Source organism: Peromyscus maniculatus, chromosome 2 (assembly GCF_049852395.1).
Source record: "Peromyscus maniculatus bairdii isolate BWxNUB_F1_BW_parent chromosome 2, HU_Pman_BW_mat_3.1, whole genome shotgun sequence".
Lineage (NCBI taxonomy): Eukaryota > Metazoa > Chordata > Mammalia > Rodentia > Cricetidae > Peromyscus > Peromyscus maniculatus.
Genome location: NC_134853.1, coordinates 169,637,336 through 169,649,544, shown reverse-complemented (window position 1 = coordinate 169,649,544; position 12,209 = coordinate 169,637,336). Strand labels below are relative to the sequence as shown.

Genomic DNA, 12,209 nt, shown 5'->3' with positions numbered 1-12,209 from the left:
TACCCCTTGGGAAAACTCTCACCCAGTACTGCTGAGCATTCTAAGCATCCCTGGACCCCAGATGAGAGCTTGAGTGCCTATGCCCAGGGGTAGCCAGGCAGGCCCTGCAGAGAGTATCTCCCTCACCTCTGGTCTTGCTGCCCACAGCCTGGTGCCTGAGGAACGAGGGTGTCAGCTCTGTGCTTCTGGGTGCTTCCAATGCAGAGCAACTTATGGAAAACATTGGCGCAATACAGGTGAGACGGGGGACTGGTGGTGGGCTCAGGTACGGCCAGCCTTCCTGGATAGACAGCTTCACTGAGCACCCTTCCAGGAGCACGGGGCATGCAATGGCAGCGAGCCCTGCTCCTTCAGAGTGTGCCTCAAGGGAACAGAGAGAAACAACGTAAGACTTGAGTGTCATAAGGCAGCCAACCACTGTGAGAAGAGAGGCCAGAGTTAGGCATGGATGCTGAAATGCAGGGGCAGAGGCATTCAAGACCCGGGAGGCCTTGTAAAGAAGGGGGTTTTGAAACAAACTCAAGGAGACCCTGGAGTTGCATGCCTGCAGGGACATGGGTGAGATGAAGCCCTGGAGGTTTGACATGGAGCAGGGCAGGCCCCAGCTGAGCTTTTAGAAGGCTTGGTGTGAGTGGCGGCCAAGGTCAGGACAAAAGATTTGATAGGACTTAATGATGGGAGCTAAGGCTGGATTCCAGGTGGGCGAAAGGATGAGGCTAGTGGCGCTGGTCGGCAAATAGCATAGAGTAAGAGCCGCGAGACACCAGGAAGTCACCCACCTTTCCTTCCGGCCAGGCTAGACTCTTATCCTTGCATGCAGGTCCTTCCAAAATTGTCGTCTTCCATCGTCCATGAGATCGATAGCATTCTGGGCAATAAACCCTACAGCAAAAAGGACTATAGATCCTAAGTTACCCCCACCACCTGCTTGGACAGTTTCCGGTCCCCTCCTCGTCTCTGTTCGCTCGCTTCTGCTGTTTCAAAGCCAAATGCAGAGTGTGGTTCGTATCCCAGGGGAAAACACTATGCCCAGATGTTACCAGGAAACGATCTCCAAAGTCACCGCCAGATGCCACCTACCGCTTCTTCACTGGATACTACCTGATGGGTGCCAGATGGCATTGATTAGGGGAGACATTCAAAGGCTCCCACCCAAGCTTCCGCCTCTGTTTATTCTTCAAGAAGGAACATTTGCCCCCAGTCATGGCCCTCCGTGGAGATTCCAGAAGTCATGGCCAAGTGGAGATCTAATCCTCGGAGCAGGCAGGGCTGGCCTCTCTGCCAAGAACCCCTGCCTCTGAAGAGGGGTCTGCCGCTTCCTAGCACCCTTTCTTCTTCCAGATCCTGGTGGTTAAGGCAGGGCCTCCCTCTTTCCATGGACACCAGGCACTTTGTCCAAGGCTGGCCTGGGGTCTCAATCTTCCCAGACCTTGACATGTCCCACATGCCCAGTGGGCCATGGCTGGGATTATACCGACCTAGCTGGCCCTTGGCCCCCACCCTTACCCTTGCTGGCAGGGGCAAGGATCCCAGCTGGCTTTCCCAGCGTCTTCCACCCTCCATACATCTGCTGAGTCCCACAGCAGGGAAGCCCAGCAGGCTTGGATGGAGCCCATTGGAGTACGCCCCTCTGTCAAGAGCTGTAGACAAACATGGTAGCCGGCCACACCACAGGCAGGTGGCTGCAGACTGGGCCCATGCTCACAAGACCGCATTCCTCTCAGACCTTCCTCTAATACCTCTGCTGTCCTGGAGCAGAGGGCTTGTGACTTGGGCTCTGCACAGAAAAGGCACATAAGCTTTTCAGTGAGGGGGCTCCCCGGGGCTCCTGCTGCTGCAGGCTAAGGGACTGGGGGAACAGAACTCCAGTAACAGCCCCCAAGAAAAGATCCCCAGGGACCTCTCCCTGAAGAGATGGCCAAGACTCCTCATTCTCTGCTGCATACCATCATGCTGGCCCAGGAAGGATGGGGAGAGGGGGAAGGGACAGGACAGGCAGCCCCTTGGCAGTGGGAGCTAGGCGGATAGTGGTGCCAGGAAGCCTGCAGGTTTGAGCAATGCATGCTGCCTGGAGGCCCAATCCCATGGTCCTGTGATGCTTTAGGGACAGGGTCCTACCCATGTGTGCCAGCTAGCTCCCTAGAAGACCCAAGCCTCCTGCCCTGGACAGGCAGGGGCCAGTTCCCAGGCATGTACCCTGGAGGCACAGCACCCGGCTTCTCTTCTGTAGCTGCTGTTCCAAGGCTCCTCCCTGCCGCTCTTCATCATCTGTTGTCCAGCCAGAGCTGGGCAGAGGCTTGGACATGGTGGGGATGGAGGGAAGAGACAGGAAGAAAGGCAGGCAGGGTGGGAAGCTTCCTCTCTCACACACAATACCCCCTGCAGACCCTGGGCTCTCGGGCCCTCACCACTGCTCATAGCCCCAAGCCCTGAGACCTCAGCAGCAGCCCTGTGGGTGTGGGGATAGAAGCCATTAGGCTCTGGACCCTCCAGACCTGGCTGGAGGAGCCTGCTTCCAGGACAGGGCCCTGCAGTGGCCCAGCAGGAAGTAGCCAGCCCTGTATATACAGCTGGCCTTGGCCCTGCTTGCTTCATGGACCAGGCATGCAGGGATGCCCACAGCTACACCTCAGAGCTAAGCTCCTTCAAGAGACAGGAAGACAGGCTGCATGGTGAACTGGGTTACATGAGCCCTAGATGCAGGCAGCCTCCGGGATGACAGTTTAACGTGTTTATGAGATGTCTTCTTCCTTTGCGGAGTTGGGGCTTTGCTTAAGGACAGGATCACTCGCCTCCATGGAGGGGTTTGGGTAAGACGGTCTTAGGAGACCACCAAAGACCCGTGCAGGCAGCTTATAAAGGGGGAGCTTGCCCCTGGCCCTTGAAGGGTCTAAGGCCAGCTCCTTCCTCCATGGCCACAGATCTCCCCTTCCTCTGGCCCCAGCTGCCTACTGGTCAGTCCCAGCCAGCCTCCAGCACCTTCTCACCTTGAGCACAGCCAGCCGGGCCTGGTGCAGGAGGGGCGCTTTGAGGGATCTGACGCATGGAGCCCTGCTATTGCTCATCCCAGACCCAAGGTCCTGAGGCACGGCAGGGCAGCTGTGTGCCCTGCTCTCATCCATCATGTACATAATGTGCTTTCTCTCCCGTTTTTTAATGAGCGCGGCTCCTTGCTAATTGCACCCCACCAGGCCGACCGCCAGCGCCTCCAGCTTCCTGACAGACTCTCCAAGGTGCAGCCCGTATTTATGGAATGACAAATAAAACCCGAGCCCTTCTGTCTCCATGCTTCAGTCCCCTCATTTCCTCAGAGACGGCGTCGGGGGAGAGCAAAGCCGTCAACTGCAGGGATGGGGTCTTGGGTCCCCACCCCCAAACTGGACCCTACAACTGAGGACAAAATGAAAGTAAGGACCCGAGTACAGGCGGAGGGAGGGGACGGGCTGGTCAAGAGATCCACCCTCGTCTCTCCCTCATCTCTGAGGCCTGTGGGAGATACGGTACCTCCCGCCACCATACACGCATCTCCGCTGACACCTCTAAAGACTCGGGGCTGATGGCTGGGGAGCCCCATGCCTTTAGGGACCAGCTGGCTGCTGTTCTCAGGTTGATGGGTTTGGGGGAGGAAGCACATGGGTCACTGCAGTGTGTCTGAAGGTGGCGGTAGGAGGTGCATCCTCCAGCACACTGCTATTTGGGGTCTTCCCGCCTTCCTTGTGAGCCCTGAGCCATGGGTGCAAATCCTCCTCTCCCCAGCTACTCGCCACATCCCTGTTCTAAACCAGCGAGGCTAAGAACTACAATGATTCCATCCCTTCCCAAAGGGTTTATTAAAACACAGAAACCAAAACATACACACAGAGTACGAGTGAAGATAACATTTGGCTAGCCCGGCCAGCCTCCCCCAGGACCGCCTTCAGAGGAGCTGGGGTGTGTGCCCCTCGGACCCCTGCTGAGACGCTCCAGGTAGCCCCAAGGGCCTACTCCTGCTTCACCAGGGTGTGCTGAATGGGGCAGCGGCGGGACAGATGCCAGCCTGGCCTGGGCAGGAAGAGGGCTCTCTAGAGTCTAGTTTGACCCTGGCAGGCAGCAGGGGCCCTCCCTCCTCTCCAGGCCGAGTGGAGGAGCTGCCTCTGAGCTGGGCTCTGGTTCCTATGTGGCTATGTGGAGAGTTCAGGACATATACACACACACCCAACAGGCCCTTTCCGGGTTATCGCACCTAAAAAAATACTTTGTTTAAAAAAAAATCTGAAAATTAAGAGGGAAAATATCCATAAACAGAAGGACGCCGACGACTTTGGGCTGACGCACCACAACCTGTAAACTTCCTGGTATATAAATCGGGCAGGTTGGCTTCCTCCTCCATGCTGTGCTCTGCGCAGGAGCGCCTTGGGGGTGGCTGTCCACCCTTGTAGGCAGGTCAAGACAGTGAAAGGTAGAGGGAGGGTCAGTCTAGGCTCCCGACCACCTTCCTTGGCACACACTAGAAGCTCCAAGCATCAACAACTGCCCACTCTATGAGACTACAAAGATGTCTGGCCCTCTGGCCCACCCTCAGCATGCCCTCTGCAGGATCTCAAGACTTAGGAGACTGGTTGCCGGTGTCACGGAGCCCATCAACCTGTATGGATTTGGGAGCACCCAGAGGGTGGGGGAGGGGAGGCTCACAGGTGGCCCTGGGGTGCAGGAAGCAGGGGAGGCACTTCACAGCAGGAGTATGTGAGGGGGTGCCCTCAGATGTCGCAGCTCTGACCCCAGTTCTCTACGTCACCTGAGAGCCGCCCCGCACCTTCCACAGACATCCAGCAGAGTGAAGGGAATCCAAGTGTCTGGAAACGTTACGTCACTGCAGCTCTGACAGCTTGGGCATGAGGACCCCAATCCTATCAGCAGCCTCAAGATGCCACCTCTGCCCTGCCACTCTCTGGCAGGAGACAGCTGATGGACCAAGATAAGAGCACCCCTGAAGGACCTTTTCCCTCTCCCCAGCTGCCTGGGCAGACTACCCTCCAAAGCCACCCCAGTGCTGGTCACGGGGAACATAGACCTTCCCAGGCCAGTAGGGGGCTCAGGTCACGGTGGCTGTGGAGAGGAAAAGGCCAGGGTGGGTGGGTATGACCTAGGAAGAAGCAGAGCTGAGGGACAGAGCAAGACTCCTGGGAGACGTCACCAGGGAAGGGGTGAACCCTTGAAATAGAGCCGGAGTCACAGACCCTGATCTGTCCCACTTGGTACCTCCAGACCCCAGTGTCAGGGTCTGTCACTTGGGGCACAGTTCCAAACGAGGCCAGCAGGGCTGACTGTCTTGCCCAGTGGGATTAGCACAGGGGCTCTGGGTTGGGGAACAAGCTTATGGCAGCCACTCCCATGCAGGGGACAGCCCTTCTTGGAGAGTGGGGGTCAGCCACCACGATACACTACACCCTGAGCTCTGCACCCTGAGCTCTGCACCCTGGAGCTCTGCGGTGTGCTCAGTCTATGACCAGAGGCCCTCTGCCTACCCACAGTGTCTGGCCAGTCCACTGGCCTTGAGATTTGAATAGACTGAAATGTGAAAGTGTCACAATGGAAGAAGCCGTGGGGGTCCAGCCCTCCAGGGGCTCAGAGGAGGAACTATGTTACAGATGTGCACATCTGGGCTAAGTAAAGGCTGGGCAACTGCCAAAGTGTCCTTAAGACAAGCCATGGAGACCTGCCCCCACCTTGGCGGGCCCAGGGACACTGCGTATCCCTCGCTCCTTTCCCAGGGAGGAGAGTCTGAGCCCCTCCAAGCTCCCTGACCTCAGACTCAATGGGCTTCTCCCCAGAAGCCCCTTCCTCATCTTCAGGGTGTACTGAACCCCAGGGCACCTGCCTGGGAAGCGCCAAGGCAAGGGTTTGGAAGTCTCCAGGGTGAGCCAGGGCCAGCGAGACGGTCAGACACAGGCCGAGAGCCTGGCAGGTCCACCCCACCCCTACCCCAGCATGGAGCTTTACATGGTGCCACAGACTAGGGTGGAGCAAGACAAGTTGGCATGCCAACGCTGACCCGGGAAGATGGCCCTGGCACTCCAAGGCACCCCTGCAGGAAATAAGGCCAGAAGCCTTGGAGGCTCCAGCTAGGAAGGATCTAAAGAAGCCATCAGGTCCAGTCCCACCTCCAAGCACAGCTCTCTCCACACCCTCTGAGAACCAGCAAGGGCCACTGTGGCCCTTGCTTCATGCAGCAGTTGCCCTGGTCAGGGCCTCTCTAGGACCAAGACAACAGAGGTAAGTCCAGCTCCTTGACATCTGTGGCCCAGGATGTTGGGCTCAGGGACGTCTGTGCCAGGGTGAGTGGGACAAGTCTCCCAGAGCCACCCAGCAAACAGGACCCTCTTTCCTGGGGCACCAGCTCCTACCTGCCTACACCATACTCCTGCAAACAGCAAATGTCCAGAAGCCCCCGTAGGGTGTCTGGCCCAGGTCTAGGTCTGTCCCACCTTGTGAGGCACACGTTCCACTGGCCACACATTGCTGGGGCCTCCACATGTCCACTGGAAACAAGAGATTCCAGAGCCTTTGAGATAGGTACCCCGGCCAGGAGATGAAATGTGCCTGGTGGTCCCCAACCCTGGCAGGAAGGAGATAGAAACCCCGACCTGGGCATCACCAGGCTAGGCAGCCACTCTCCAGACCTGATCCCCTCCAACACTAGGGTCCCAGGTAGGCAGGGGGCCAGCGCAGAAGGACAGTCACACGGGTGCGGACGCGGGCAGGGGACATAGTAAGGGCTTCCAGAACACGGGATGCTGCACCTCCCCAGCTGGAGCGAGTCCACAGAGCAGTACCAGAGGCCTCCAGAGAACTTCCCTTGAGGTCTGGAGCCGGGTGACAGACAGGAGGGTTGGGAGTCTGAATCTTCCACACGTCATCCAACTTTTTATCAAGACAAACACGTTCGCATCTTCGGTAGCAAAGTGCAAAAAAAGTACAGGTAAATGGAATTTCCTCTAAGTCAGTCACTCTGGAAAAGGTGCCAGGGCCTTGCCTGGCGCGGCTATGGGTGGGATGCAGTGCGGAAGAACACTTCAGCTATGATGAGGTGGCACTTCTGGGCTCTTGTGCAGCCAGGCTGGGCCTTGTCCTCTGTGCGACAGAATTGCTTGGTTTCCCTTTTGTGTCCCAACACGGCACCAACTCCTAAAAGGGCTGTAGCTTTTCTCTCCCGTGGGGGTTGGGCAGGTGGCCCGGCTGCAAAAGGTAAACCAGTGGGTTACACAGTTGGGTGGCCAGGTATCCATAGGTGTGGTCACAGTTATGATCACAGGGAACCCTGGAACTAAGGTCCCCTAGTTACAGGCCTTTGGGCTAGATGTGAGCTGCACCCCAACTACTGGAGTCCCAGCCTCCAGGAGGCTCTGCATGGAAGTTCATCCAGGACCTCTGGCCTTGCGTCTACCTTACAGGGACAGATAGCACTTGGAGGAGGCCATCAGGACTGGTAACCTCTCTGAACTCCCCATCTCCACTCCCAACGCCATCAAGACACTCAGCCCCTTGGGTACTCCCTCCCCCTGGTCCTGGACAGAGGATGGGGGTATAAGACAAGCAGCAACTGTCCATGGGCCAACCATCATGCAGGACAGGGTTCCAGGCTGAGAGCAGTGGTCTCTGGCACATGGCTAAGAACACATGCGCACATACAGATGTCCACATGAATATACACACAGACACAGCCATGACCAGTGTGACTCAAAGCTGCTAGAAACAAAGACTCCAAGGCTCAGGGACATGAACCAAGTGCTCGGACGGGGCAAACTGGAGAGCGTGGGACAGCGGGGTGGCCTGCAAGCCCCTCACCTCAGCTGGAAAGGATCGCTGCAACGGGAGGAAGTCATGAGGACGACTAGATGTCTGCCAAGGAGAGAGCAGAGCATGGGCTTGCCTGGCATCCCCAGCAGCGGGCAGGCTGGGCCCCAGAGGGGCACTGTGTGCATGCTGCCCGGAAGCGGGTGGGGACCTACCAGTCACATAGGGCCCCAGGGGCATCTGGTTGTAGTTGACAATCCCTCCCGGTCCAGGGCCCCGGAAGTTGGGCCCAAAGCTGTTGTTGTACATCTGAGAGGAGCCGAAAGCGCCCTGGAGGCAAGGACCAGCTTTACAGGTGACAACCAGAACATCGCCCATCCCCCACCCGGGGGCACCCACCCGTACAACAGGGGGACTCAGGCCCACGATGCAGTGTGCAGGCCAAACCTGACCTGCTGGATGGTGGGGTCACCAGCACGGTTGGTGAGGCGACTCAGGATGCTGCGTTCGGACATCTGCAGACGGGCAGCCACCGGGGGAATGCGTGACAACATGGAGGGCAGGCGAGTCACATCCGCCTTCATGTCGCTCAGCAGTTCCTCTAGCTGGTTCAGGACTGCAGGGTGGGAGGGCCTAAGAATGGAGGGCTGGGTCTGCCCTCCACAGCTGCCATACAGGTTGTGGCCAGGAAGGTGCCTTTACATACGTCACAGCACACTCCCAAAAGTAGACACCATGGGGCATCCCTCACCAGGCTCTTCAACTCCTGGGAAGCCTAGGATTGCCAACTGGAGAGACAGGGTTTGCAAGAAAACTCCTCCAGGGTCCCTCCTGGCAGAAAAGAGCTCCAGACACTCGGCTCTGGGTTCCCTCTCTGGGTGGCCAGCAACCCCGTCTGACATTAGGCCACTAGGCCCACACACCATGGCTGCCGGTGGGGACGGAGCATGGCCAGACCTTCGCGTGTGAGCAGTGTTAGCAATACCCCTTTCCACTCGGGAGCCCTCAGACCCGAGAAGCAGAGATCTGGAGTAAGATTCAAAGTAGACCTTGGGCAAACTGTTCCCCTTCCTAAATGCCAGGATGGAGACACTTAAGATGCATTCCTCCAGGCAAAGGACTTGCTCACCCCTGCACAGGACAGCAACGTGAGCATTAGCAAGACCTCCAATCTCATTACCTCTGTGCTACCTACCGCAGCCTGCGCCCTCCTTGTTGGCATTTCTGTGAAATGAGGTACTAGAACAGAACTGTACCCTTCTGCCCCTAGAGGCCTCACCCCCTGGGCATCTGTCCTAGCAGCTCCTCCAATTGAGGCCGAGCATGCTCCTTGGGCAGGATGGCGGCTATGGGCCGCACCCCCGGAGGAGGGGAGCGGGGCTCACTCACCCTTGTGCAGGACAGCGTTGGCAGGCTTGTTCCCGGCCAGGGACTCCTTGGACAGGTGCTGGTGGCTCTCAGCAAGGCACTCCACCTCTGCCAGGCGAGCGTTGAGCGCCATGGCTGGGTGGTTGGGATCCTGGGTCATGTTGAGGTACGCAGCCCTCCGGAGCTGTTCCTCGATCACCAGTGCCTGCTCCAGCAGCTGGGGGGTGAAGGGACAGCACTGGCCTGGCCCCCCTCCTCCCACCAGCACCCACCGAAGCTGAGGCTCTGGGCTGGCCTCCTACTTCCCTCCTAGCCTGATCTCCTGGCCCTAGGAATCTCCCACAAACTGAGTTCTCCAATCCCATCATGCCCTGGGCAGTGGGAGATAGATGCTCACACACTGGGCCCTCAGAGGAGAGCCTGGCCCAGGTTTAGGTACAGGGATGGGTGGGGAGGTAACACCCTCGAAGGCCTACCTTGAACCTGCGGGCCAAAAACTTGTTCTTCATTTCCAAGTAGTTGCCCTTGTGGATCTCAGACTTAAAGGGCTCGTTGAGGATCATGTACCGCGGGTCGTTCTGAATGTCCTGCCAGCGGGCATAGCCATGTCTGAGGGTACAGTTAAGGGCAAAGCTGGCCACGGGAATGAGGGGCTTGACAGTAGGGGTGAGGTGGGAGCAACCAGGGTCCCAGCTTGCTGTCTGTGCCCCCAGGCAAGTCAGGCATCTGGAAGATAAGCATGCTGGTAACAACAGTGACATCAGCTGGGGATGACAGGCAGGGCACTGAGGCCTCCTAGTGCTGACTCTATCCCAGCACCCCAGATAGACACATGCAAGTCCCAACCCCTGAAGCCCAAGAATGTGGCGCTTACCCAGATGTGATCAGGAAGGGTTCAGACTAGATGGGGGGGAGGGGCTAAATCCCAGTGACTGTGTTGGGAAAGTTGATTGGGGGAAGACAGACAGAAGGACAGACAACAGAACATGATAGAACATAGAGACCGGCCACGGAGTCTCCAGGTTATAGACAATCACCAGAAGCTGAGAGGTGAAGGGAAGGTCCTCCCTAGAGCCTATGGTCCCCTGAGGGCCAGACAGACCAGAGTCACCCCAGAGTGACTGACCAAGGATACGTCACGATGCCTGCCAGCAGCCAGTAGTCATGACGGCGGTGCCAGATTTCGTAGATTTTTCCCGAGGACACAGCAGCCCGTTCCTCATTCTGCCACAGCGTGTGCAGTTCTGAAGAAAGAAGTCAAACTGAGCAGAATGTAAGGTCCCCGCCCCGGCGTACACATAGGCTTGTTCGGCGCCCGCCATCACCCAGCCTCTGAGGTCCACTGCTCCAGCATTCCTCAGAGGGAATAACAGACTGTGTCAACCATTCATACCCCGGCATGAAGCTGCCATCTGCCCAGAGTCCTGGGAAGTGGGACCCGCAGCCCAGTCCCCGCCTAGGGTTCCACCTCGGTACCTGTGAAGCCGCCATCTGCAATGTTGAACATGAACTTGAATTTCCCGTTTTTGTCTTCTTTCTTCCCCTCCTCATCTTCCTCTCTGTCACCATTTTGCTGTGTCTCCATGGGCTCCTTCTCCTCAGCCCTGGAGTCATCTAGGAGGGAGGCGACAGCCCACGGTCACCATCTCTCCAGAAGGCATCACCCAAAGCCTCTCCCTGCCATGCACTGGGAGGCCCAAAGACACGCGGAACATACGTCTGTCCTCCACATGCTCACCGTACAGAGGGACTTGAAAGGAAAGGGGCCCTCTCCTTCCATCCTGAGCAGGTTCCAGGCCCTAGCGCCCCACCACCACCCCACTGGAACCACCTCAGAAAAGTTCAGAGACAACGGATGCCTGAGGGCTCTGACCACAGGGTGGCTGCTCCAGAGCTTCAGTGCACAAAGCTGAGCCACAGATGCCTGTGACCGGCTCTTTCCCTCTCTGGGTGACTGGGGCGACAGGAGGGTAAAGAGAGAAGTGGATGAGCCTGTCCCCTGGAAAAAGAGCCGCCTGATAGGAGGAACTTGCAAGTCCAGGCCCCTGTCCCCTGGCTCCTACCAGGGCCTGGTAGGGGTCTGCACCTGGGGGACTGACCAGGAGGCATAAGGCAGGCACAGGAAAAAGCCCCTACCTGCCCTGAAGTCGCTGCTGTGACTCGGGCTCGGCTCCAGCTTGTCTGGGATCGGCTCCTTGTCTGGCAGCACTTCCTCTGCAGAACAAGGGGGGCCCGTGGGCAGAGAGGGGTCTCCTACCCCTCAGAAGTGCTACTCAGGGTACAAGAGGCACAGCCCAGAACGCTCCCTGGGAGGTAGGGCTGGCCTCTCCCCCAAAGCACCACCTTCAATCCAGGTCTACCAAACACATAAAACCAAAGTAAGCAACACATGTCAGCCAAAATGAGTGTGTGTGCAGGAGTCTGTGTGTGTGCATGTGGAAAGGGGCACGTGCACGCGCGTGTGAAGGCCAGAGGTTGATGATTCGTGTCATCCTTAGTTACCATCACCTTATTTCCTGAGACAGAGACACGTGGATTTGGGAGGACTGGCCAGCAAGCCCCAGGGTTCCTCCTGTCTCCACCTAGCACTGGGATTGCCCACATGTGCTGTGTTTGGGGTTTGGTTGGCTGTGGCGGAGGGAGGGTCGGTTGGGGTTGGGTTCTGTTTACTGGTGTTATCTGTCTTTGCCTTTGCTCTGCATGGGTGATGGAGATCACACTCAGGTCAGCACGCTCACACAGCGAGCACTTTACAGACCGAGGCTGGGTGTCTCCCAACCTCCATCAAGAGGGATGGTAATTACTGCACACTACTAGGACTACTTAGAAGCTTTTTCCAAAGAAAAATACTCATTTTTGTTTGTTTTTCTCGAGACAGGGTTTTACTATGTAGCCCTGGATATCCTAGAAATCACTCTGTAGACCAGGCTGGCCTTGAACTCACAGAGATCCACCTGTCCCTCTGCAGAAAAATACTAAACGCCGAAACGAATATTCACCTAACAACACAACCTGGTGCGGTACTGACCCTGCAGTCACAGTGAGGCTTTGACACAGAGTCTCTCAAG

The 12,209-nt window shown here is 57.4% G+C and overlaps 2 protein-coding genes across 33 annotated transcripts in view; one reads left to right on the top strand and one right to left on the bottom strand.

Moving 5' to 3' along the window:
• Positions 1-3,286, top strand: part of Kcnab2 (potassium voltage-gated channel subfamily A regulatory beta subunit 2) — an 87,671-nt gene extending 84,385 nt beyond the window's left edge. For 12 of the 13 annotated variants that reach the window (XM_076565773.1, XM_076565769.1, XM_076565774.1 and 9 more), the window contains 2 exons: positions 148-236; positions 821-3,286. In XM_076565773.1, coding sequence (XP_076421888.1) covers positions 148-236; positions 821-910 — 179 coding nt within the window. In that variant the 3' untranslated portion in view covers positions 911-3,286. The remainder of the gene's footprint in view (positions 1-147; positions 237-820) is intronic. The other variant, XM_076565779.1, reaches the window with a different exon arrangement.
• A 3,595-nt stretch (positions 3,287-6,881) lies between these two features.
• Chd5 (chromodomain helicase DNA binding protein 5) overlaps positions 6,882-12,209 on the bottom strand; it is a 50,235-nt gene continuing 44,907 nt past the window's right edge. For 5 of the 20 annotated variants that reach the window (XM_076565751.1, XM_076565749.1, XM_076565752.1 and 2 more), the window contains exons 34-42: positions 11,278-11,355; positions 10,618-10,755; positions 10,277-10,385; positions 9,618-9,750; positions 9,163-9,358; positions 8,226-8,389; positions 7,989-8,103; positions 7,825-7,878; positions 6,882-7,215 (exon numbers count right to left, since the gene is read on the bottom strand). In XM_076565751.1, coding sequence (XP_076421866.1) covers positions 7,871-7,878; positions 7,989-8,103; positions 8,226-8,389; positions 9,163-9,358; positions 9,618-9,750; positions 10,277-10,385; positions 10,618-10,755; positions 11,278-11,355 — 941 coding nt within the window. In that variant the 3' untranslated portion in view covers positions 6,882-7,215; positions 7,825-7,870. The remainder of the gene's footprint in view (positions 7,216-7,824; positions 7,879-7,988; positions 8,104-8,225; positions 8,390-9,162; positions 9,359-9,617; positions 9,751-10,276; positions 10,386-10,617; positions 10,756-11,277; positions 11,356-12,209) is intronic. The other 15 variants (XM_076565747.1, XM_076565746.1, XM_076565748.1 and 12 more) reach the window with 3 other exon arrangements.